The 24,562-nt window shown below is 43.6% G+C and overlaps 1 protein-coding gene and 1 pseudogene across 2 annotated transcripts in view; both read left to right on the top strand.

Moving 5' to 3' along the window:
- Positions 1–24,562, top strand: part of DOT1L (DOT1 like histone lysine methyltransferase) — a 160,022-nt gene that overhangs the window by 85,712 nt on the left and 49,748 nt on the right. For both annotated transcript variants that reach the window (XM_056574229.1, XM_056574240.1), the window contains exons 16-18: positions 2,634–2,725; positions 3,152–3,253; positions 23,627–23,764. In XM_056574229.1, the coding sequence (XP_056430204.1) occupies positions 2,634–2,725; positions 3,152–3,253; positions 23,627–23,764 (332 nt within the window). The remainder of the gene's footprint in view (positions 1–2,633; positions 2,726–3,151; positions 3,254–23,626; positions 23,765–24,562) is intronic.
- Positions 4,788–4,953, top strand: LOC130342198 (U2 spliceosomal RNA; annotated as a pseudogene).

Below are 24,562 nucleotides of genomic sequence, written 5' to 3'. Positions count from 1 at the left end.
GATTCAGTTGAGCCTATTTTGCAGCCTTTAGGCCTCCCATTCCTTCTGGTGTTGCACTGTTGACTCTCCTTTGGATGTGACTATCTTTTCTGTGTAGGAGATATTTAACTACTGCTCATTGCTGGATAACTTTGGTGCTGTACGTTATAACCCTTTGCAGGCTTTTTTTTCTTTTTCTTGATTCTGGCATGACTTCAATAGTGCTAGGTTTCCTGTTTACCTTTTGGTGTTGGCTTGTTCGGTTACTCCTGCTTGTGTATAAACTGATTTAGCTCTGTGTGTGCATGGGAGGTATAGCCTGTATGGGAGGAACTAACACTTGCTTAGTGTTACCTCACTGTCTTCTGTGTCCCCTTATGAACCTAAGAAGTAAAAGTGAGTAACTTAAAGAAAAACTGTCAGCTTGCTTCCCCCCCCACCACAACCCCCCCGTACTAACCAGCAGTACTGGCTGTAGTGCGGGGAAGCTGATCATTGTGACCGGATCCGCCCGCCGTTCGGCCAAAATGTTTGTTTTTCTGTATATGCTAATTAGGTGCCAACGGGATAACTGGGGAGGAATATTGATGAGCTAGGTAAGGCTGCGGACTAGCGGCACTGACGTCAGAGTGCCAGTTACACAGCCTGTGCCAGTAAGCACCTAATTAGCATACACAGAAAAAGGAATATTTCGGCCGAAGTGCGGATCCGGGCACAGTAGGCATCAAACTGATCAGTGCCCCTTTTACTACCAGCCAGTACCGCTCGTTAGTGTGGGGGGAGCAAGCTGACAGTTTTCATTAAAAAAAAAAAAGACAGGTCAAAACTGTAGAATTTTTATGTTTGCTACTTTACCTTCTGTTAGTTATGAACAGTAATACTGTTTTCTTAATCATGTATTTTTCTTCATTAGTATTTAACCTCTTAAGGACATGCACTGTAAATGTACACTGCTGCAGAGAGTAACTTTGCACACAGCGCCGTACATTTACAGCGCAGCTATGGAGTGGGCGCAGGAGCTGCACTCTCTTCATGCACAACGGGTCCCGGTTGCTGTCAACAGCTGCCGACCCGCCGGTAATGTGGACATCAGCAATCATGCTGAAGTCTGCCATTTACCCCTCAGATGCCATGATTAGCGGCAATGCAGCACTTTAAATTGGCTGATTTGATTGCTCACAACACCACTGCGGGGATCAGATTAGCCAAGATGGCGGACCTCGGTCACCTGTCTGTCTGTCCTCCTGGTGTCTTCTCCTCTGAGCGGAGATCGAGCAGACCAGAGAATACAGATCACAGAACACTGATCAGTGTTTATGGGGACTAAAAAAAAAAAAGGAAAATGAAAATGTGAAAAGCCCTCCCTAAATTTAAATCACCAATTTCCCCAAATTTAATTAAAAAAAAAGTAAAAAATGTAAAAATATATTAATGATCCTGTACTGTAAACGTAGAAAAACTTGATCAAATCACATTGCAAAAAGAAATAATAAAAAGCGAACAAAAAGTGACATATGCAAAACTGATACATAAAAAAAAAACTACAGATCATGGTGTAAAAAATGACCCCTCACAAATCCCCCGTATACGGAATAATTAGAAAGTTAGGGGTGACCAAAATAGGGCAATTTTAAAGTAAAACGGTCACATGTTTGCTCAAGCACTAACCACAGGTACTGATGGATAGTTTGGAAGACACTGATTCCTACGATCCCTACCTTGGCCGGATCCGCCCGGCCAGCAATCTTAGTTTTATTATAAGTAATAATCTGGCTGTAATTGGCACGGGCGGGGTTTCTGTAGCTTAACTGGCGCTGATGTCAGCGCCACCCCTTCGCAGAACCGCCCGTTTATGAATATTCATAAGCGGGCGGCGCTGCGGCCAGCCGGCGCTGACGTCAGTGCAAGTTAAGCTACAGAAACCCCGCCCGTGCCAGTTACAGCCAGATTTCCACATATAATAAAACTTACATTTCCTTACACAAGGAACATACATTTTAGGGTAAAATGAGTGATGTCATTACAAAGTACAACAAAGCACACAAAAAACAAGCCCTCATATGGGTCTGTGAATGGAAATATAGAGTTATGGATTTTAGAAGTAGAGAAAGGAGACAAGAACCACACAAGGTGCCTAGTGCATTATCCCAATGTACCAAATAAAGTGGTTAGCTAATATTGTGCTCACCTTGAGCGCGATGGGTATGCGTATATAGCCCCGGTAAAATGGGTGCAATAGAGTGAAGAATTCCCGGGAGTGCTGCGATGCCATAGGGAAGTGGAGAGAGATACAGGGCTGTCCACGAGTGATGCAAGAAAATGATTGGTATCTGAGGAAGGGTTAATACCTGAAACGAGTCATTGGTCGGGAGAAGCAGCGCGAGGAGGGAAAAACAAAAATGCAAAAATAAAATTTGCCTAATCCTTAGGGCCAAAATGGGTTATGTCCTTAAGGGGTTAATTTACCTTTGCAAACAGGCATTCTCTTGTTTGTTTGCATTTAATTTCATTTTTTTTTCTTTTTAATGCTTCTTGATATGGCTTTTACTTTCTGTCTTTCAGAATTATCTATTAGAAAGAATTTTTCCTTATGAATCAATCTAGCCCTTTAGGAGTTTATTTTATGTACATCATACTAACACATTTTCTCTCAGATTCCTTTAGGATACAATATTTGCAGCTTATGTCCTACATGAAGATGCCTCAGTATAAAGCTGGACTTCAGCAGCTGTTAGAAAAGGAAAAGGTAAGAATTTTAGTATTCCCCAGTATCCCCAAAATTCTTTAAGCACCTGTTTTTTTTAAATTGGTAATCAAAGTACTGTAGAACATAGGTGATTTCCCAGAAAAGCGCTGTGTTTTTTGTGGCATTGGTTTGTTTTTTTCTCTATAAAACAGTCCCACGTGATAATTGGAAGTCAATAGGGAAATGTAAAGTTTTTACCTACAATGTGGTTTTTTTTTTTTTTAAATAAAGCTAGGTGTGGCATATTTTCTCCAGCAAACAGGTGTAAATGTGTTTTTGTAGTTTGTTTTTTAATCATGTGAGACACTATTTTAGAATGCCCCAAAAACTGGAACAAATAATGCATGAAGCTTGGAGGGCTATTTAGAATGCATTCATTCTTCCAGTCCACCCTATTAATGTAAGGCTTACACTTTGTTTTTTTAGGAGAAAAATTCTAATCTCCTTGGTGCAGCTCAGCAACTTCTTACTCACTGCCAAGCTCAAAAGGAGGAGATCAAGAAGCTGTTTCAACAGAAGCTGGAAAAGGTACAGTAACTGTCATTTTTATAAAACCTGTTGTACTCTGTAGCACAATATTGTTAAAAATGCAATCTTTAGGTGGGCGGTTGTCCAAGAAGTTAACCACTTTAATGGTGTAGCATTTCCTGTAAATGCATTTTTGGATTTTTCATAGAGAAAGAGGTTAAGGTCTCTTCTCCATTTTTTGCAGATATGGAGTACTGTAGGATTTGAATTTCTCGGTCGCCTCATTGGGGGACACAGAGACCATGGGTATTAATGCTGCTGCCACTAGGAGGCTGACATTAGGAAAAAAAAGTCTGCTCCTCTCAGCAGTATATACCCGCCCATAGGCACTGAGCTAATCAGTTTTATCTTAGGAGGCAGACACAGGTCTTGCACTCTCCAGACCTTATCTTTTTCTCTTATTTTCTAGCTAGGGCTGTATAGTTAGATATTTTTTTTTTTCCTTTATTATTTTTCTAGGTTGGGCGACAGGAGCATGGCGCTACCTTATCGCCCACATGCGATAAAGGGGCACAGTGCATAGACTATCGGAAGTCAACCCCTTCCTGCCAACGGTCAGCACCTGGAAGTAGTACCCAGGGTCCGGGTCCCCCACTTGCTCCTGCCCGCCTCGCTAAGGCAGCTTGGCATGTTGCAGTGCGGCCTTTAGCTGACCGAAGGCATCTGAGTGAGTATAAGAAGATGGAGTCCATGGGTGAGTATGAATTTCATCCCCCCCCCCCCCCTACACTCTCTCTTGTGCCCATCCCAGGGTTCCCACTTCTCTATAGTGCCCAGCTCCTCAGTCGACATTGCATGTGGCGGTGCTTGGCCAGTCCCCTCATGGCCTCTGGCACGACATGGAGGGCACAGTCTGGTGGACTGTCCATCATCCATTCCCCCCCCCCCCCCCTGGCAAATTCCGCTTGTCGCACTTAGCTTTCCACCCAGTGGCCTGGCTGCGTTTTTCTTGACTGGGGACTCTCTACTTGCTGCCCCTGTGTCTGGAGTGCAATTCCTCCCTCCCCTGCTCTGGCCGCATCTGTCACTTTGGGGCCAGGCTCAGTAAGCTGGCCGCGTGCTGTACCTTGCAGGCTGGACCTCTTTAGTCAGCGGCTCTCCCACATGGCTGGACGGAGCTGCGGTGGAGTCGGGATCGGCCATGGAATGCATCCATTCCCTGGCCTTGTCTCTCTCCCAGGCGGCCGGTGCCCTGCTCATATGGCCGTCAACATGGGGGCGGATCGCAGGCGCCCTGTAAATTTAGCCCCCAGCTTCTTTTACTGTAGGTCGCCTGCAGGCGACACCCGTGGGGGGTGTTCTCTATAGCGTGCTCGTTGTTCCCAGGGGCCGCATGATCTGCAGGTAGAGGAAGTATATTAGTTAAAAAAAAAAAAAAAAAAAACTCTACACTCTCCAGTGGCTGAAAGGCTGCATTGCTTCAGCACTGTTCTCTCTCTCTTGGAGAATATTAGGCTCCCCTCTTGTGGTCAAAAGTAATTATTGCAGCTGCATATTTTTTTTCTATGGCCCTTCCTTTTACCCCTGTTTGTCAATCTATTCTCTGCTTGTTGGCTAGGATCAAGTGTAGTATCTGGTCTTATCAGTTTAATGTCTGATATGTCACCCATCCAGGATCCACATATGGAATGGATTTTTTGCTTCAGTCGCCCTTGATGTGTGACTGATAAACCTGTTTCTGCAGGTTCAGTGCACCTCACATATTGGAATGTTTGGCTTTTGATCCGTGTATTGCGGCACCAGCCCTTGTGCATTGTAGTTAAGCCGGGGACCTAGAATCCGCACTGGGTGCTTCTAGTGACCTTTTTCATGCCGTTTCCCCACTTTCCCTTGCACCTTGCACCCCATTGGTCATTTTCGCTGGGGTTTGCAGTCTTGCCAGAGGTTCAGACTTTGGGTCAGTAACCTGCGTTCCTCGTCAGGGGCTGCACGGTTGCTCAGTGGTTTACTCTGTGGCCTGTACAATGGACCCTCTACACCATCCATGGCGGTTGGGTCCTCTGTCACAGCTGCTGTTCCTGTACTCCCACTGAGTGTGTGAGTTGACCACTGTACAATGGACCCTCTCGACCATCCATAGAGGTTGGTTCGTCTGCCGCAGCTGCTATTACGGTACTCCACTGTGAGTTGACCGATGTACAATGGCCCTCTACACCATCCTTAGAGGTTGCGACATCTGCCGCATCCATGGTTGCAGTTTCAGTACCCTGCTATATGTCAGAGTTGTCTGTTCTTTCGTCCTTTGCCATGCCCTTGGAAGACGTGATATCTGCCGCTTCTACGGCTGCAGTCCTGGTGCACCACGGCATGTGGGTGTTGTCAGGAGGGTGTCCCTCCCATGCACCCAGGTTTCCACAACGTCCATAGGAGCATGCTTTCCCTCACATTTGTAGCTGAGTTCCGGACCCTTCTTCCGGTGGGAGACAACCGAACGTTGTGTCCCTGCAGGTGCAGACCTTCTATGACAGCAGCATGGGTGATGTCCCACTGGTTTGTAGTCTGATCTGTTTTTAGTGTCACTGGAAGGGGGGGCGGGCGTATTGTTGGTCTTCCGATGCAACTGGTTCACGTGTTTCCTGCTGTAGTTTACACAGATCATGGTTGGTGGCGGGGACCCTGCTCTGGCCAGTACAGCTGTTTCTTTTCTCTCCTTTTGGGTGGAGTTGTTTGCAGTGTCTATGCCATTGCTGAGGTACATTCCCCATCCCAAGAGAGGCGCATTAGTGGGCTAGGTAGGCCTTCCGCTTCGACCACATTATTAGTCTCATCTTTACTTCTATGGACGGGGGGTATTAGTGGTCCGGCTACACACTGCTATTACCTCCTATTGGATGCCTAGCGTTACTCAGACCATCAGACCATGGAGTTGGGGTGGAGTTTCTTAGGATTCCGCTATTTCAAGGATTGTCCTTGAATTTCTCCTCCTTTTCTAGGTGGAGTGCTGTCAGTCTTCTGTACTTCTTCCTGTGACTGGCTTAGCAATCTCGTTTAACCCTTACGCTACCGGCTTGGGTGTAGCTTAGTGGGTGTCTATCGAGATTCAGCCTTCACGCTCCCCCTTCTTCTGAGGGGTTGTATGGCCCTTGTACGGCTCCTGCTCTTGCCTTTGCAGCTGTTGCCCTCCGACCTCCCTTTGTCGGAGGGTTTCTTTATTTCGCTCCTGCCCTTGATCTCCCCCTTTTTTGGTGGGGTTCTGCTGGATATGGCTTAGTTGCAGCTGTCGCCGTCCTAGCTTTCGCAGGGGCACTTGTTGGTCCTGCCAGGGCAGTTCATGTTTTCTCCCCTCTTCCTCTGGGTGCGGTTCTGTTGGTTTTTGCCAGGTCCATACACTGGCTTCTCCAGCCCCTCGCACTGCTCTCTCCCTGTATGGGTACATCTTGCTTGGAAGCCATCCTGGTGTTCCTTGTGCTTCCTTCTGGATGTGAGGGCTCTGTTCTCTGGTCTTACTCTTCAGTGATCTTTCTGCTTAGGCCTTCCTCTTGAGGCCTCTCTGTTGAGGTTGCCTTTGGCTCCCCGGGGCTCCTCAGCAGTCTCAGCTGGGGCAAGTCCCTCCTCCTTTTTAGGAGTGTGTCAATGTCCTGTGCTTGCCCTCCAGTCTGGGTGGGCACCCTACTGCGCCCTGGTCATGTCTTCTCTTCCTCGCCTTGTTCCTTCGATTGGGTTGATATCTCGCCGGGTCCCCTCGGTCGTTCTGGGAAGTTACTCTCTCGGTCATCCAATCCGTTTCCACGTTGAAATCCTCTGCTTGATCGGCCTTGTCTATATCCTAGTCTTTTGTGTCTACGAGTGCTGGGTGGCATGGTCGCCTCGGGTGGCGGTGCCTTTTTCTCCTGGCCGTGATTCTCCCCTAGGTTTGGTCACTCTTCCCTGGTGGCTCCGAAGTTGTTCTGGTCCCTCTCCCTCTGTATTTTGTCCTTTCAGGCTCTCCATGCCTTGGGCTCTCTGCCAGGTGGCCTTTCCATGCCTTGTGCTCCGGAGTGGTTGTTCTTGGGGCTTCCACCATTCTGGGAGTTCGTCTCTGGCCTTGGCAGGGTCCTGCCTCGGTCTGAGTGCTCATCAGCTGGAGTGTTCATTCTGGCTTGAGGTTCTCTGCCTCTCCTGTTTAGGACTCCAGGGTCCCTCCTTTTCTTCTTGGACAGGGGATTCTCTGGGCAGCGGCTCCAGTGTTCCGGATGGCTCTGCTCCTTCCCTCCGGTCTATTTTGCCTTCCTCCTTCTCTCTCCGGAGTGGGAGAGGCCCGGATCATAGGGTCTCAGGGTAGGGGCCTTCTGGTCGTCCTCTTGCCCAGTCTGGCCATTTCGTGCATCTCCACATGTGTGGTCTACCTTGTCGCATGTTATTTCCCACTTATGTGGCTGTGTGGGGGGCACTCATGGGTTCTATTCCACCAGGTTTTGCGCTGAGTGGCCTAGGATTGAGGATTTGAGTTTGAACCTCTCGGTTCGGGTGTTCGGTAGGTGCATCTTGCCCTTCTTCCTGGCAGTTTTCGGAACTGTACATGAGTTTTGCTTTTATTTCTTTGTCCCATTCTAGTGGCTCTGGTATCATCCTTAAAAGTCTTGCCTTCTTGCTGAGCCTGCTCAGCTGCTTGTCAATTTTTCCTCTCTCCTCAACCTCTGTCCTACGGTTGCGGTTGGCCTCCTGTCAGGGCTCTCCTTCATGCCTCTCCGGCATGTTTCTCTTCTGGGAGTGGCGTTTCCTCGCCATGTTTTTCTTGCTTAGCCAAATCTCTGCATTTGGGATTCTTATCTCTCTCTTTCATGTTTGGGCCAGGTCTTCTGCTCTCCTGCTAGGACGTGTTTGGCCTCTGGGGGCGACCATTTGTCTATTTGGTCGGCTGTCGGACCCCAGTCTCTGCACAGTTCCTCCTTTTTGGGTCTGCCTCGCCCCCCCATGTTTTGCGGGGCTTCCAGGTGGATGGTAGCTGGGTTCCGGTTTTCTCTGAGACTCGTCCACTTTTTTGGGTGACTGGTTATGGCTCAGTCTCTAGCCTGACCTTCCTTTCCCTGGCAGTTGTTTTTCCCACCCCAGGGACTGCTTTGGGACGTCCTATGGTATCTGTCCCCCAATGAGGCGACCGAGAAAAGGAGATTTTTTTTTTGTACTAACCGTAAAATCTTTCTCGTAGCCTTCATTGGGGAACACAGCACCAACCCATTTACGGTTCCTGGTCAGGTTGTTTGTTGCATGTGGGGCGGGTATACCCTGCTGGGAGGAGCCGACTTCTTTTTTTTTTTTTTTTTTTTGTCTAGCCTCCTAGTGGCAGCAGCAGAATACCCATGGTCTCTGTGTCCCCCAGTGAAGGCTACGAGAGATTTTTATGTTGAGTACAAAAAAAATCTCCTTTTTTTTTTTTTTTCTTTTACTGGTTCCCTACCTGGGTGTAATAGACAATTGTTTTTATAATTTTTTTTATTTGTTTTATTGAAAAGTAAAAAAAAAATTGGTAATACAGATGTGCACAGTGGATACATGAAAAGAGCAAAACTTTTTTTTTGCTTTTGTTTACAAAGACATTTTTATTCAAAAAAGGAAAATTAGAATTAAAACTGGAAACAAAGTACACATACCGTATTTATCGGCGTATAACACGCACTTTTTAGGGTAAAATTTTTAGCCTAAAGTCTGCGTGTTATACGCCGATAAGCCGCTGCAGTTCAATGATTTAAAGCGGGCACTTTAAATCAATGAACTGCAGCGGCTTTGCAGGTGCAGAGACCGCCACCGCTGCCGGCTTCTCTGCCCCTGCCTGTCCTGGGGTCTAGAGCCCTGCTGCCGGCCCTTCTCTCCCCCTGGCTATCGGTGCCGCTGCCCGTTCTCTCCCCCTATCGGCGCCCTATTGCCGGCGCCGATAGCAAGGGGAAGAGAAGCAGCGCCGGCAATGGGGCAGCGGCGCCGATAGCCAGGGGGAGAGAAGGGGCAGCGGCACCCATTGCCGGCGCTGCTGCCACGTAGCCTCCCCCATCCCATTGCGTCAGTCATAGCAACGACGCATGGGACGCACGCCGGAGGCCTGAAGCAGCGCGGACCAGACCCCGGCAACAGGTAATTATACAACCGGGGATGGGGGAGGCAATGGGTGCAGCTGCCCCTTGTCTCCCCCTGGCTATCTGCGCCGGCAATGGGGCGCTGGCACCGATAGTCAGGGGGAGAGAACAGGCAGCGGCGCAGATAGCCAGCCGGAGAGAAGCAGCGGCAGCAGGGCTCTAGACCCCAGGAAAGGCAGGGGGAGAGAAGCAGGCAGAGACGGCCCCTCTCCCCCTGCCTTTCCTGGGGGTGTATCGGGGTATACGCATGCACACACACGCACCCTCATTTTACCAAGGATATTTGGGTAAAAAAACTTTTTTTTACCCAAATATCCTTGGTAAAATGAGGGTGCGTGGTATACCCTGATAAATACGGTACATTGTATTACACCAATGTAAATAAATCTATTCCAGTACACAAAAGAAAAGCACAAATAAAGCATTATAAATAACATATCCAAATTGTCTAAATTTATGACACATTAGTACCATTAAGTCATAGTGACTGTGAGTTAGATTTATGCCAGTACAGAAGCAGTAAGGCTTCAACGGAACATTGAATCAAGGGTGAAGAGAGCACCAGGTTCCCCGTACCTTTTCAAATTTCTCTGCATTTTCTGTTCTTATATAGACAATTTGAGAAAATTGAACTATTGCATTTACCAACTTCCTTCAACTATTCCGTGCAAGAAGGTGTGTGTCCATCCAATTAAAACTATAAACACCACCTCTTTTAAGAAAATAAGAACGCAGTTGAATCACCTCACCTCAAAAGGTCCACAAATCCCAAATTCCACAAACTGACTTTAGAGGTGTGACCGCATTCAGAGTCAGGTTGCCCTATCCAGGAGTAATATATATCAATGGTGAATCATATAGAACTGAATAAGCTTGTTAGCCGCTGGTGACATCACTAAATGAGAAGAGAATATCTCCTGCATGTCATCTGGAATATATTACTTACAATAAGTTTCAGCAGATAGGGAAGAGCATATCGTTTTGGCCTGAATAAGCCAAGCATAAGATAGATACAAGCCCTTAGGGCCCTTTCAATACACCAATTGATAGGGTAGGCAGATATGTGTTAGAGAACAGAGCATGTCTGTCTTGTAATAACTGTATAAGGCATCTCTAAGCACAGCATAGTGAGCTTTAATCTGTAGATGTAACAATCTCCAGGTCCTAAAGCTGACCCTGACATACATGAGCAAAGATAGAAACACATTTAGCAGATGTCCCCACTCTACAGAGTCAAAGTCCTGGGCCGCATCTAACATGGCCAAGGCCCAATCTTTATAAAAGGCAGTGCTCACCTGAATTGCATTCTGAAATTTGCTTTCCTGGGATAAAACTGAATTTGCCTGGGCTGGATAATAGAAAGAACAACCCTGTTGAGCCGCTTGACCTAGACTTTTGCTGCAATGTTATAGTCCAGATTGAGCAAGGAAATGGCCTACAGGACCCACAATCCATAAGATCCTTGTCTGGTTTTAAGATCACCACAATAGTGGCATCATATAGCATGTCTGGGAGATTCCCTTTAGAGAATGCAGCATATTGTGTGTTTTGCAAATCTGGCAGTAATACCATTATATAATATAATTACCAAAGGTAAATTTCCAGAGGTAGATCATCAGATCCAGGTGATTAGACAGAGCCTTGACAGAGTAGCAGTAAGTAAAACAATAATAAATACGCTAAATACACCACTTATTAATAGTGACTCCATATAATAATTTTTAACCTCAATACAATATAAATACTTTGCTCCTTCCCCAACTGACATAAAACTAGGTCTTCTAGTGAGTTGACGTTACCTTTTAACTGAAATGCAGAATAAACAGGTTGCCTAATGAAATGTTTTCAACAAATAGTAATATGAATTACAATGTGCACATTTTTGTTGAACCTAAGCCACAATACTGCAGATTTTTTGTTTGGTCATTTTAAGAACACTTGAAGGGGTATTCATTTTTATTTATTTATTTTTTAAATCAACTGGTGCCAGAAAGTTAAAGGGGTACTCCGCCACTAGACATCTTATCCCCAACCCAAAGAATAAGGGATAACTCCCCCTCCCATAGACTTGCATTGAGGCGGTGGGGCGTGACGTCACCATACTCCGGCCCCTGTATCGCGAGTCATCAGACAAGGAGCGATCTGTTTAACTTTCTGGCACCAAACATATTTGGAATCGCCGAGTGCATAAATGTCCTATCAAAATATGTTAATGATCCTGTATGGTGAACGGTAGAGATAAGCGAATTTACAGTAAATTTTGATTCGTCACAAACTGCTCGGCAGTTGTTGACTTATCCTGCATAAATTAGTTCAGCTTTCAACTGCTGAGCCGAGAAGTTTGTGACGAATCAAATTTACTGTAAATTCGCTCATCACCGTGCAAAAAATACAGCCACGTATACGGAAAAATGAGAGTTATAGGTCATGAAAATAGATGATTTTTAAACATACTAATTTGGTTAAAAAGTATGAGATTTTTTTTTTAAGTGGTACAACAATAGAAAAGTATGCAGTCATGGGTATCATTTTAATCGTATTTACCCACAGAATAAAGAAAACTGTCATTTTACTGTAAAGTGTACAGCGTGAAAACTAAACCTTGCAAAATTTCAAGGGTCTTTTCAATTTCCCCACACAAATATTTTTTTTGGTTGTGCCATATATTTTATGGTTAAAAAAAATCCCTCTTATGGGCTGTAGATAAAAATATGAGAGTTATGATTTTTAGAAGGTGAGGAGGAAAAAGCAAAGATGCAAAAATAAAATTGGCTGTGTTCTTAAGGACAAAATAAGCTGTGTACTTAAGGGGTTAAGGCAACCATGAAATTTTTCTTCCAGTAGACTGAAGATAGTACTCCCTTCCTGTTACCAGGAATGGGTTAAGTATGGGACTGATGAAGCGGCGGCTCCAGGCCTCCTCCTAAAATAGGCTCAGGGTAATTAGCCTGGAAAAAAACTAATGTGAATGCATAGTCACATAGCAGTCTGCAAAACATGGTGTGACAATATGCCAGGCGGGCAAATTCCCAGTGGGTTGCTCAGATCCCAACCTCAGAATATATTGACACTAGTTCTGTAAGAGTGCTGCCACAAGCCCAGATGTATCTGCAACATGATGAATATATTATACCATTACTGTGTGAGCAGGAGAACTTGGTGTGCAACACTGTTGTGGTTTCCCAACATTGTCGAGCAACTGCTGCACGCAAAGTTCTCCTGGCAGGGGCGGACTGACACGTTAATGTAGGTGAGATAATTTTCCATGACCTATAATACCCATATACAAGGAGGAATATTATCACCATACATATTACCATCATATTGTTACTGACCAAATCCTGTATACTGAGACCAATATTACCTATACTACCATTATATAGGGAGGAATACTATCAGCATATATAATACCATCATACTGATCAAATGCTGTATAAGGACTAATGGGACAATAATACCTCCACACCGTGACCACTACTAGAGATGAGCGAATTTACAGTAAATTCGATTTGTCACGAACTTCTCTGCTCGGCAGTTGATGACTTACCCTGCATAAATTAGTTCAGCTTTCAGGTGCTCCCGTGGGCTGGAAAAGTTGGATACAGTCCTAGGAGACTCTTTCCTAGGACTGTATCCACCTTTTCCAGCCCACCAGAGCACCTGAAAGCTGAACTAATTTATGCAGAATAAGTCATCAAATGCCGAGCCGAGAAGTTCACGACAAATCGAATTTACTGTAAATTCGCTCATCTCTAACCACTATCATTACACCACATAGTGACTGTATAAAAACCACTGGACATAAACAAATAACCCCCCCCCCCCAATACACACAAGCACTGCAGACCGTTTAAAGGGGTAAGGGGTACTCCACTGCCCCAGCGTTCTGAACATTTTTAGTTCCGAACCCTGGGTGCAGGCTGCGGGGGTCGTGACGTGACTACCACGCCCCTCATGATGTCACACCATGCCCACTCAATACAAGTCTATGGGAGGGGGCGTGACAGACTGACCATAGTCTGACCTTGAGGGGGCATGGCGTGACATTAGGGGCGTAGTCGTGACATCACAACCCTCTAAGCCCGCATCCAGCATTCGAAACTAAATGTTCCGAACTCTTGGGCAGTGAAGTACCCCTTTAAGTGATTACAGTGCAGTTAAATCTACTGACTCACATGAAGTCGTTCATTCCTTTTTCTTCTTACCGTGAAGTTTTCTTCAAACCATGTCAAATATTTACAGAATCTGCCAGACAGCAAACATATTAGGTACCAAACTTTTTCACACATTTCCCACCTGTTCTCTACCCTCAGTGCTCCAAATAACTCCTCCTTTGGTGCCTTGCATAGTATAAGGGAGTATGGGTGTTGGTGGGAAAGGGTAGGGGGATTGGGTGGTGGGTAGGTAATTTCTCCTCCCGTATATAGTGCCCCTAATAGGTAGCTATGGAATTCCCCCCCCCATAAGGTAGAAGCCCCTATTAGGTCTGTAATGCCCCCAGTAGGTAGTAGGTACATATTACCATCATACTGTAGGTAATGTCCCCATTAGGTAGGTTGTAGGTGATGCCACCAGTAGGTAGTACGTAATGTCATAAATTAGGTCGTAGCTAATGCCCCCACAGGTAGTCAGTAGATAATTCCCCTAGTAGGTGGTACATAATGCCCCCTGTAGATAATGCCCCCAGGTAGGTAATGCCCCTAGTAGTAGGTAGCTCTCTCAGTAGTTAGCGCCCCCAGGTAGGTAATGCTCCCAGTACATATTGCCCCCAGTAGATAGTGCCCCCTAGTTAGGTAATGCTCCTAGTAGGTAGTTCTCTCAGTAGTGCCCCCAGGTAGGTAATGCTTCCAGTAGATAGGGGCTAACCCTGGCAGCCTCTTTGCTGATTTTAGAGGGCCAGCAGCCTGTCCTAGTCTCTAAGTAGGTAGAGGCATGGAGGGGGATGGATAGATATAAGAATGAGGTAAATAGATCAGTGTGATGCCTCCAGCTGTTGCAAAACTAAAACTCCCAGCATGCCTGGACAGCCAAAGGCATGCTGGGAGTTGTAGTTTTAAAACAGCTACAGGCACCTGGTCGGGAAAAACTTAAATATAACATTGATATGAGAGATAGGTAGGTAGATAGATAGATATGAGATAGATATAGAGCAGGGTTTCCCAACAAGGGTGCCTCCAGCTGTTGACCATGAATATCCTATTGACCCCCAAAAAAGCAATTTGCTTCAGCGGTGAGCCCCCTCCCAGGCTCGAGTGCTCAACCATGATTCTGGCCCTTCTAGGCTGCAGCTGCTGCAGGGGGGGTACAGCAGTGGGCCCCTTAACTGTCTGGGCCCTTGGACTAAGTCCAAATGGACTAGCTGGTCAGTCTGCCCCATCTCCTGATAAAACAGTAATGGAATTAACATAATACGTCACTGTGATGTGAGGAGGTGGACCTTTTGTGTGCGATGGTGTAGCAGACACACTCCTAATTGTTGTCATTGCAGCTGTGCTGCTCTGGGTCCTCTGCATTGTTCCACTTGCCTCCTATAGTTTGCAGGGCAGGCTCATCCTCAAAGGGTGTTCCCCTGATGCCATGTGCTTTGCTTGTGACCCCTTATTCAGGGCCATGGTCCCATAGAAACATAGAATGTGTTGGCAGATATTGGCCCATCTAGTCTGCCCAATAATCTGAATCCTATCAATAGTCCCTGGTCCTATATTATCTGAAGGATAGCCTTATGCCTATCCATCTTATATGAAGGATAGCCTTATGCCTATGTCTATCTTATATGAAGGATAGCCTTATACCTATCTCTACCTTATATGAAGGATAGTCTTATACCTATCTCTATCTTATATGAAGGATAGCCTTATACCTATCTCTATCTTATATGAAGGATAGCCTTATGCCTATCCCTATCTTATATGAAGGATAGCCTTATGCCTATGTCTATCTTATATGAAGGATAGCCTTATACCTATCTCTATCTTATATGAAGGATAGCCTTATACCGATCTCTATCTTATATGAAGGATAGCCTTATGCCTATCCCTATCTTATATGAAGGATAGCCTTATACCGATCTCTATCTTATATGAAGGATAGCCTTATACCTATTTCTATCTTATATGAAGGATAGCCTTATACCTATCTCTATCTTACATGAAGGATAGCCTTATACCTATCTCTATCTTATATGAAGGATAGCCTTATACCTATCGCTATCTTATATGAAGGATAGCCTTATACCTATCTCTATCTTATATGAAGGATAGCCTTATACCTATCGCTATCTTATATGAAGGATAGCCTTATGCCTATCTCTATCTTATATGAAGGATAGCCTTATGCCTATCTCTATCTTATATGAAGGATAGCCTTATACCTATCCCTATCTTATATGAAGGATAGCATTATACCTATCTCTATCTTATATGAAGGATAGCCTTATACCTATCCCTATCTTATATGAAGGATAGCCTTATACCTATCCCTATCTTATATGAAGGATAGCCTTATACCTATCCCTATCTTATATGAAGGATAGCCTTATGCTTATGCCATGCATATTTAAACTCCTTCACTGTATTTGCAGCAACCACTTCTGCTGGAAGGCTATTCCATGCATCCACTACTCTCTCAGTAAAGTAATACTTCCTGATATTACTGCATAAACCTTTGCCCCTCTAATTTAAAACAATATCCTCTTGTGGTAGTTTTTCTTCTCTTAAATATGCTCTCCTCCTTTAAGTGAGGCCAGAGCACAGTCACCAGGTGCAGAGGCAGAAGCAGGTCTGGGCATTTCTAATAAGTCACTGTCTAAAAGGCTCTTGGTAGGAGCAGATACCACTACTTCATGGGGAGACCATTTTATGGGCTGTCTGCTGGTAATACAATGTGAGTGAGTAAGAACGAGATCTGTGCTTACTGCGTGAAGGGAGAGACTGACTGGCAGTGTTGCAGAAGACTTGTTTTGATTACTATCTGCAATTTATTCAATTGTCAGAGATATTAATTTATTTTCTGTATTTCAATAAAAAGGCCCACCATGATCTTAATCCAGTCCTGACTGTGACACTATAAGTCCTTTAGCAAAGCACCTACGCAATAATTGGAAACCCTGCAAGTGTCACCCCAATGATCACCACTATCCCTTACTTGATCAGTCCAAACATGTCTGCCTGACTGTCAAACTCATTAATGGAACAAAGCCATAATAATGGCAAAAAGTTAACCGGTCAAAAAATGCCTTAAAGAAATATGTGATGCATGGCAAAAAGGCACCATGTGCACATACATGATCACTATTACAGTATGCACCAGATGTGTGTTTTAAAGGGATTAATTATCTTTAACCCCTTAAGAGCATAGGATGTAAATTTTTGTCCTGATGTGCTGGTGCTCTCATCATGCACGGCAGGTCCCAGCTGCTATCAGCAGATGCTGTAATCTTTAGCGATCACCGCATCTGCAGCAATGCAGCACCTATAGTAGCTGATCTGATCGCCCGTGGCCTGGCCGTGGGGATCAGATAAGCCAAGATGGTGGACGAAGGTCCCATCACCGACCTCTTCTGCTCTCCCTGAGTAGCCTTCTCTGGTTGGATATCGAGCAGACCAGAGAATTTCTCTAATAATACTGATCAGTGCTATGGGGACTTAAAAAGTGCAAGATCAATGTGAAAAAAAGTTTTTAAAAAATGTGAAAACCCCTCCCCCAATAAAAAAATTGCCCCTTTTCCCCATTTTACTGATGAAAACTTATATTTGGTTTGGCAATATATATTTGTTATCCCCATGCGTAAATGTCCGAACTATAAAATAAACGTCCCCATAGGACTTTTATCCCTGGTGGAATACTAGGTCTTATGATCTGAGCAGCGATGTCTCTGTGTGTCTCGTATCTGATAGAGATACTGCGTGTGGCAGCGTGCCGGTAAGTGAGTGAATTCAGTGCGCTCTGCGGCGCTGGAGATTGTGTCCCACTCTACCCTGCACATGGATAGATATTAGTGAGTGGGATATAGTCTGTTATTTGTAATCCTGTGGGTGCATGAAGCTGCGCTCTGCAGCACTGGAGACCCCTCAAATGTTGTGTTGGGACTTTAAAATGCAGACATATAATGTTGAAGTATGATATTTGTTCTACAAATATGGTTGCTAGATATTGGGGACAATCCAGACATCACAATGCATTAGTGAGTGAAAAGAATATACCAAAAAATATATATATCATGTAAAAAAAAAAAAAAGTTTTATACTTATATATGTAGACATGGATATACAGTATATAATGGATCCAAATAGCGACACTATAGTTATGTGGTAGAGAGATGTTGATATAATTCGGAAAGAAAGTTTATGGATCAAGACTAGGACGCCATAACTGTGTGATGAAGAGAGGAAGATATATAAAAAAAAGTTAAGGAATGATGGGTTGTAAAATTGAAGATGTAAGGAGGCTAGATTCTACATATCTTCATGGTTTGATCTCTACCTAGATTACACCAAAAATTTCTAGTTCAGCGTTTAGGCCTTTGGGGGCCAATGTTTTCATCTCGTATATGTATTTTGACTCTATCCTTGAAATTTTTTAGATAAAATTGCCGCCTCTCCAGTCGTGTTGAACAGAACTGTGTACGCCTAATGTGACTGTTGTTTCTCCTTGTAATGGGCGGAGAGTGTGTGTTTCTCATATCCCCTTTTTATATTATAAAAATATTCAGCTATCCTCTTTTTGAGTGTACGTGATGTGCGACCTATATATTGTTTGTTGCAGGGGCATTTGATATAAATGATTTTTAGTGTTGCAAGTTAGAAGTTCTTTAATTGAATTGTTAAGTGTGAAGTGTTTTGTGGTTCGTGGTGGATGTTATCGTGTCTGTTTTTTTTTTTGTTTTTTTTTTCTTTTGGGAACTCTGTAACTTCGCAATTGTTGCATTGATTACATCTCTAAAATCCTGTCAGATACGAGCCACACAGAGACATTGCTGCTCAGATCATGACATTGCGTTCCACCCGGCATAGCACGATCCCAGTGCATGCACCTATAGCGCCACCTATTATTTGCCTAACTGGGATACCAGCACCTATTACTAGAAACATACATTTTATGCCTATTTTATGTTTATTTTCTATTTTATGTACATCTATTACCAGTCTTATCGTGGTAAGTCCGGTGTAAGGCCCCTACAAAGGACACCACAAGAAATATCACTATTGTTGCATTAATAAATTGTTTTAATTTAATCTAATTCACTGGATCTACATTATTCTATAAATATATATTTATATAATCATATACATTTTTTATACAACAATACTTTGGTTTTACTCAAGCCCAGACTTGAGGAACGTGTTCCCCCACTACATACATTGTTTGCAGGTTGTATGGGATACACAACCTTTTCACATTAGTACTCGTCTGGCAATAATACTATTGTCCCTATTGTCTGGTTGTAGCTACCTACACACGTTTTAGATTTCTATTACTGTTCAGTGCATATCACTGATCAGTATTATCAGATACATTCTCTGGGCTGCTTGATGACAGACCAGAGAAGAAGACTCTGGGAGAGCAGCAGAGGTCGGTGATGGGACCTCCGTCCACCATAATGTAAACTATCCTGTACGGTGAATGGCGTAACATGAGTCTCCAAAATTGCTGTGTTCTGGTCACAACACATACCAAAATAAAAATACTCATGTATGCACAATTGTGGTAGAGAAAAATACAGATCACAGTGCAAAAAAATAGCCCTCATACAGCCCTGTGTACGGAAAAATGAAAGTTATTTTATGGGGAAAAAAATTATTATTATTTTTAAAGCAGTACAATAATAGAAAAGTATGTATGTATAAAAAAAGGTATCATTTCATCTTATTGACCCACAGAATAAAGAAAACAAGTCATTTTAACCGTAAAGTGTACACAGTGAAAACCATACCCTCCAAAGTTTTCTAAATTTTGGTTTTCTTTTCAATTTCACAAAAGTAACATATTTTTGGGTTTGCTGTACACTTTATGGTAAAATGAGTGATGTATTTACAAAGTACAATTGGTCATGCAAAAAACAAACCCTCATATGGGTCTGTGGATGGAAATATAAAATAGTTAAGGCTCTTAGAAAGCGAGGAAGAAAAAACAAAAACGCAAAAATTTAATTAGCGGCGTCCTTAACATCTATTTTCACTTTCATATGAGTACTGCGCCCCTAGACATCTTATCCCCTATCCTAATCATAGGGGATAAGAGGTGTGATCACGGCAGTCCCGCCGCTGGGATCTCTCCTGCAGCACCCCTGTCATGTGGTGCACGGAGCAAGCTTTTCTCGGTGCCTGATGATAGGCGATGCAGGAGCCGGAGGATAGTGACGTCACAACCCACCTCCTCAATGCAGGTGTATGGGAGGGGGCGCGAAGGCCACCACGCCCCCTCCCATAGACTAGACTAGCATTAAGGGAAGAGGTGTGACATCACTATCCTCCAGCCCCTGCATCGCCAGTCATCAGGCACAGAGCGAAGTTCTCTCTGTGCACCAGATGATAGGGGTGCTGCAGAAATGATCGAAGGGGTTCCAAGCGGCAGGACCACCACGATCAGACATCATATCCCCTAATAAGATGTCTGGGGGAGGGGGCGCGCGGAAGTACCCCTTTAACCCCTTAAGGACCCGGGGTTTTTCCATTTTGGCATTTTCGTTTTTTCCTCCTTACCTTTAAAAAATCATAACTCTTTCAATTTTGCACCTAAAAATCCATATCATGGCTTATTTTTTGCGCCACAAATTCTACTTTGTAATGACGTCAGTCATTTTACCCCAAAATCTACGGCAAAACGGAAAAAAAATTATTGTGAGACAAAATTGGGGAAAAAACGCCATTTTGTAAATTTTGGGGGCTTCCGTTTCTACACAGTACATTTTTCGGTAAAAATTACACCGTATCTTTATTCTGTAGGTCCATACGATTAGAATGATACCCTACTTATATAGGTTTGATTTTGTGGTACTTCTGGAAAAAAATCATACCTACATGCAGGAAAATGTATACAAAATTGTCATCTTCTGACCCCTATAACGTTTTTATTTTTCCGCATATGGGACGGTATGAGGGCTCTTTTTTTGCGCCGTGATCTGAAGTTTTTAGCGGTACCATTTTTGCATTGATAGGACTTATTGATCATTTTTTTCATGATATAAAAAGTGACCAAAAATGCACTATTTTGGACTCTGGAATTTTTTTGCGCATACGCCATTCACCATGCAGTTTAATTAACGATATATTTTTATAATTCGGACATTTCCGCACGCAGCGATACCACATATGTTTATTTTTATTTACAGTTTTTTTTTTTAAATGGGAAAAGGGGGGTCATTCAAACTTTTATTAGGGAAAGGGGTTAAATGATCTTTATTCACTTTTTTTTTTTTTGCAATGTTATAGCTCCCATAGGGGGCTATAACACTGCACACACTGATCTTTTACATTGATCACTGGTTTCTCATAAGAAACCACTGATCAATGATTCTGCTGCTTTACTGCTCATGCCTGGATCTCAGGCACTGAGCAGTCATTCGGCGATCAGACAGCGAGGAGGCAGGTAGGGATCCTCTGGCTGTCTTGTAAGCTGTTCGGGATTTCACCGCGGTGATCCCGAACAGCTCCCTGAGCTAACCGGCAGTGATTTTAGTTTCACTTTAGACGCAGCGTTCAAAGTTGAACGCCGCGTCTAAAGAGTTAATAGCGCGTGGCACCGCGATCAATACCGCCCGCTATTAGCCACTGGTCCCGGCCGATGTTAGAGGCCAGGCCCGACCCGCTATGACGCCGTGGCCCCGCGTTATAGAACGGAAGCGAACACGGGACGTACAGCTACGCCCTGGGTCCTTAACAGGTTACGGCCAATTTTCGTTTTTGCATTTTTGTTTTTTCCTCCTCAACTTCTAAAAATCATAACACGTTCTATTTTGCACCTACAGACCCATATAAGGGCTTGTTTTTTGTGTGACCAATTGTACTTTGTAATGACCTAATTTATTTTATAACCTATTTGCGGCAAACCCCCCAAAAAACTGTCTGTGGGATGAAATAAAAAGCAATTGTGCAACTTTTTAGGGTTTCCGTTTCTACAATGCACTTTTCGGTAAAAATGACCCCATCTTTATTCTGTTATTATTAACAGGGTGTACCTGTATGGCCTGCGTCCCCGAGTGGTTAACCCCTTAACGACGCAGGACGTATATTTACGTCCTGCGCTGGCTCCCGCGATATGAAGCGGGATCGCGCAGCGATCCTGCATCATATCGCGTCGGTCCCGGCGCTCATCAACGGCCGGGACCCGCGGCTAATACCACACATCGCCGATCGCGGCGATGTGCGGTATTAACCCTTTAGAAGCGGCGGTCAAAGCTGACCGCCGCTTCTAAAGTGAAACTGAAAGTGACCCGGCTGCTCAGTCGGGCTGTTCGGGACCGCCGCTGTGAAATCGCGGCGTCCCGGACAGCGGGAGGGCCCTTACCTGCCTCCTCGGTGTCCGATCGACGAATGACTGCTCCGTGCCTGAGATCCAGGCAGGAGCAGTCAAGCGCCGATAATGCTGATCACAGGCGTGTTAATACACGCCAGTGATCAGCATAGGAGATCAGTGTGTGCAGTGTTATAGGTCCCTATGGGACCTATAACACTGCAAAAAAATGTAAAAAAAAAAAAATTTTTAATAAAGGTCATTTAACCCCTTCCCTAATAAAAGTTTGAATCACCCCCCTTTTCCCATGAAAAAAATAAAACCGTGTAAAAATAAATAAATAAATAAACATATGTGGTATCGCCGCATGCGTAAATGTCCGAACTATAAAAATATATAATTAATTAAACCGCACGGTCAATGGCGTACGCGCAAAAAAATTCCAAAGTCCAAAAAAGCGTATTTTGGTCACTTTTTATACCATTAAAAAAATGAATAAAAAGTGATCAAAAAGTCCGATCAAAACAAAAATCATACCGATAAAAACTTCAGATCACAGCGCACAAAATGAGTCCTCATACCGCCTTGTACATGGAAAAATAAAAAAGTTATAGGGGTCAGAAGATGACATTTTTAAACGTATAAATTTTCCTGCATGTAGGTATGATTTTTTCCAGAAGTGCGACAAAATCAAACCTATATAAGTAGGGTATCATTTTAACCGTATGGACCTACAGAATAATAAGGTGTCATTTTTACCGAAATATACACTGCGTAGAAACGGAAGCCCCCAAAAGTTACAAAATTGCGTTTTTTTCCCAATTTTGTCGCACAATGATTTTTTTTCCCGTTTCGCTGTGCATTTTTGGGTAAAATGACTAATGTCACTGCAAAGTAGAATTGGCGATGCAAAAAATAAGCCATAATATGAATTTTTAGGTGGAAAATTGAAAGGGTTATGATTTTTAAAAGGTAAGGAGGAAAAAACGAAAGTGCAAAAACGGAAAAACCCTGAGTCCTTAAGGGGTTAAAGAGTACTGGTCATCAAACCATATTTTCTAATCTAACTCAGGTTATCTTCTCTAACTACTCCTAACACCCCTCCTGCCATATAAAAAAAAAAATTCTGAGCTTTAAAAAGCACTGGATTATACCTTTCCCCTTGCTCACATTGTGTGAGTTCCCGGCAGAAGAAAGTGGGTGTTTCCCAGTGAGAGCTGTGCCTCGCCATGCCCTGCATGTGCTTCCTGATTTTGGACTTCTGCAAGTCCAAGTGGAGACTAAACAGTTTGACTTGCGTCAGGGAACAGAACAGTCACCTAGTGGCTGTTTTTTTAATCACTTTAAGAACGTATAAAGGTTGAGAAATGTAACAGAAAGTAAATAGAAAAGTGTCTTATAATAACATAAGGAGCAAAATATTAAATGTTTAGTTTGGTGACTGGTGCTCTTTAAGGCTAAAATGTGCTGTGTGTACAATGCCTTAAAAAAACTGGTACTTACCTTCCCCCTTTGTTCCTGTGCAGATATACTGCATGCATCATGTGACTGCCACAGCCAATTAGTAGCATTGATGATTATGATATCCATGATGCCAGAAGCCTCAGCAAGCTGCTGACTAGCTATGGCAGTCACATGAGGTAAGCTGCCGAAGTAACACCGGAGCACCGACAGGAGGCAGAACAGATTAGTGTGGGAACAGATGGGATGAGTAGAATAACACTGTACTATACAGGAAAGTAGGAAAAAGGCTGGTTACAGATGTAGTATTGGGTATTTCTTCAGAGTTTACTGTTGAGACTGAAAAGGTTAATGGAAAATGTTAAATTAGTGTTAAAGTTCTGTTATCAAGATTTATATTTTGTCAACCTCACAGTTGGGAGTCAAGGCCCTGACGTTCAGTGACCTAATCCAGGCCCAGAAGGAGATTTTTGCCCACAATCTTCAACTTAAAGATCAGAGCCGGCAATTGGAGCAAGAAAATGGAGAACTGAAGAACCGAAGTCTGTTGTTGGTAAGATATGGAAATTATGCATATGAAGTAAACTTTGCGTCTACGTCAATCTACTGCTACACAAATGAGGTAGTGGAGTGTGTCATGCATATGCTTATCTAGCGTTTGTGTTAGAAATCACAAAGCTCTTAGGGATAGGTGCATTGGAATAGCATTGGCTATCATTATTAATTGTGGGGATGCAATGAGATATAATAAAAGAATAATAAGAGAACATTTCATTGTTTTTTAAAATCTGTTCCATTCCTAAATGTGAGGCATAATAAACTTGGTGAAGAGCTATCCATTTTTGACCTGTGAGAATGGAGCAGACCAAAGCAAATATCTTTTAGGTGATATTATGTCTTTTTGTAAGATGAAGGTTTTGGGGCAAACTTCTCTTGTATAAAGAATGCAGGTAGATCTAAAGTCTACAATCACTGAATACCCACAGTCTGACCAGCTATTCTTTAGAGGCATTGGAAACATTGGAGGGGTTAATATCTCGTATTAACAGAATCAGATTGTATGGGTTACCAGTTTGATCACCTGGTCCCCTCTATTTGAATATGATATAGGACGATCATTGTTATCTTTATGTAAGTGTATTCCTACAAGGGATAAGATTAAATCCCCAGGTTTTTACTTTGGAGTTAATTTCCCTATGGCTACTATTGGTTCTTTATCCATCCTGACAAGACAGGCAGTCACAATACTAATGGTTTTATGCACCAATGCCAACAACCATGTAGTGTATTAGCTCTAGTGGCTCTAAGGTGCAGAAACAGGAAATAGATATGTGGTAAATAGGAGTGGGGC

This window comes from Hyla sarda, chromosome 1, assembly GCF_029499605.1.
Source record: "Hyla sarda isolate aHylSar1 chromosome 1, aHylSar1.hap1, whole genome shotgun sequence".
NCBI lineage: Eukaryota > Metazoa > Chordata > Amphibia > Anura > Hylidae > Hyla > Hyla sarda.
Note: the sequence above shows the minus strand (reverse complement) of the source record. Positions and strands in the feature narration are given on the sequence as shown.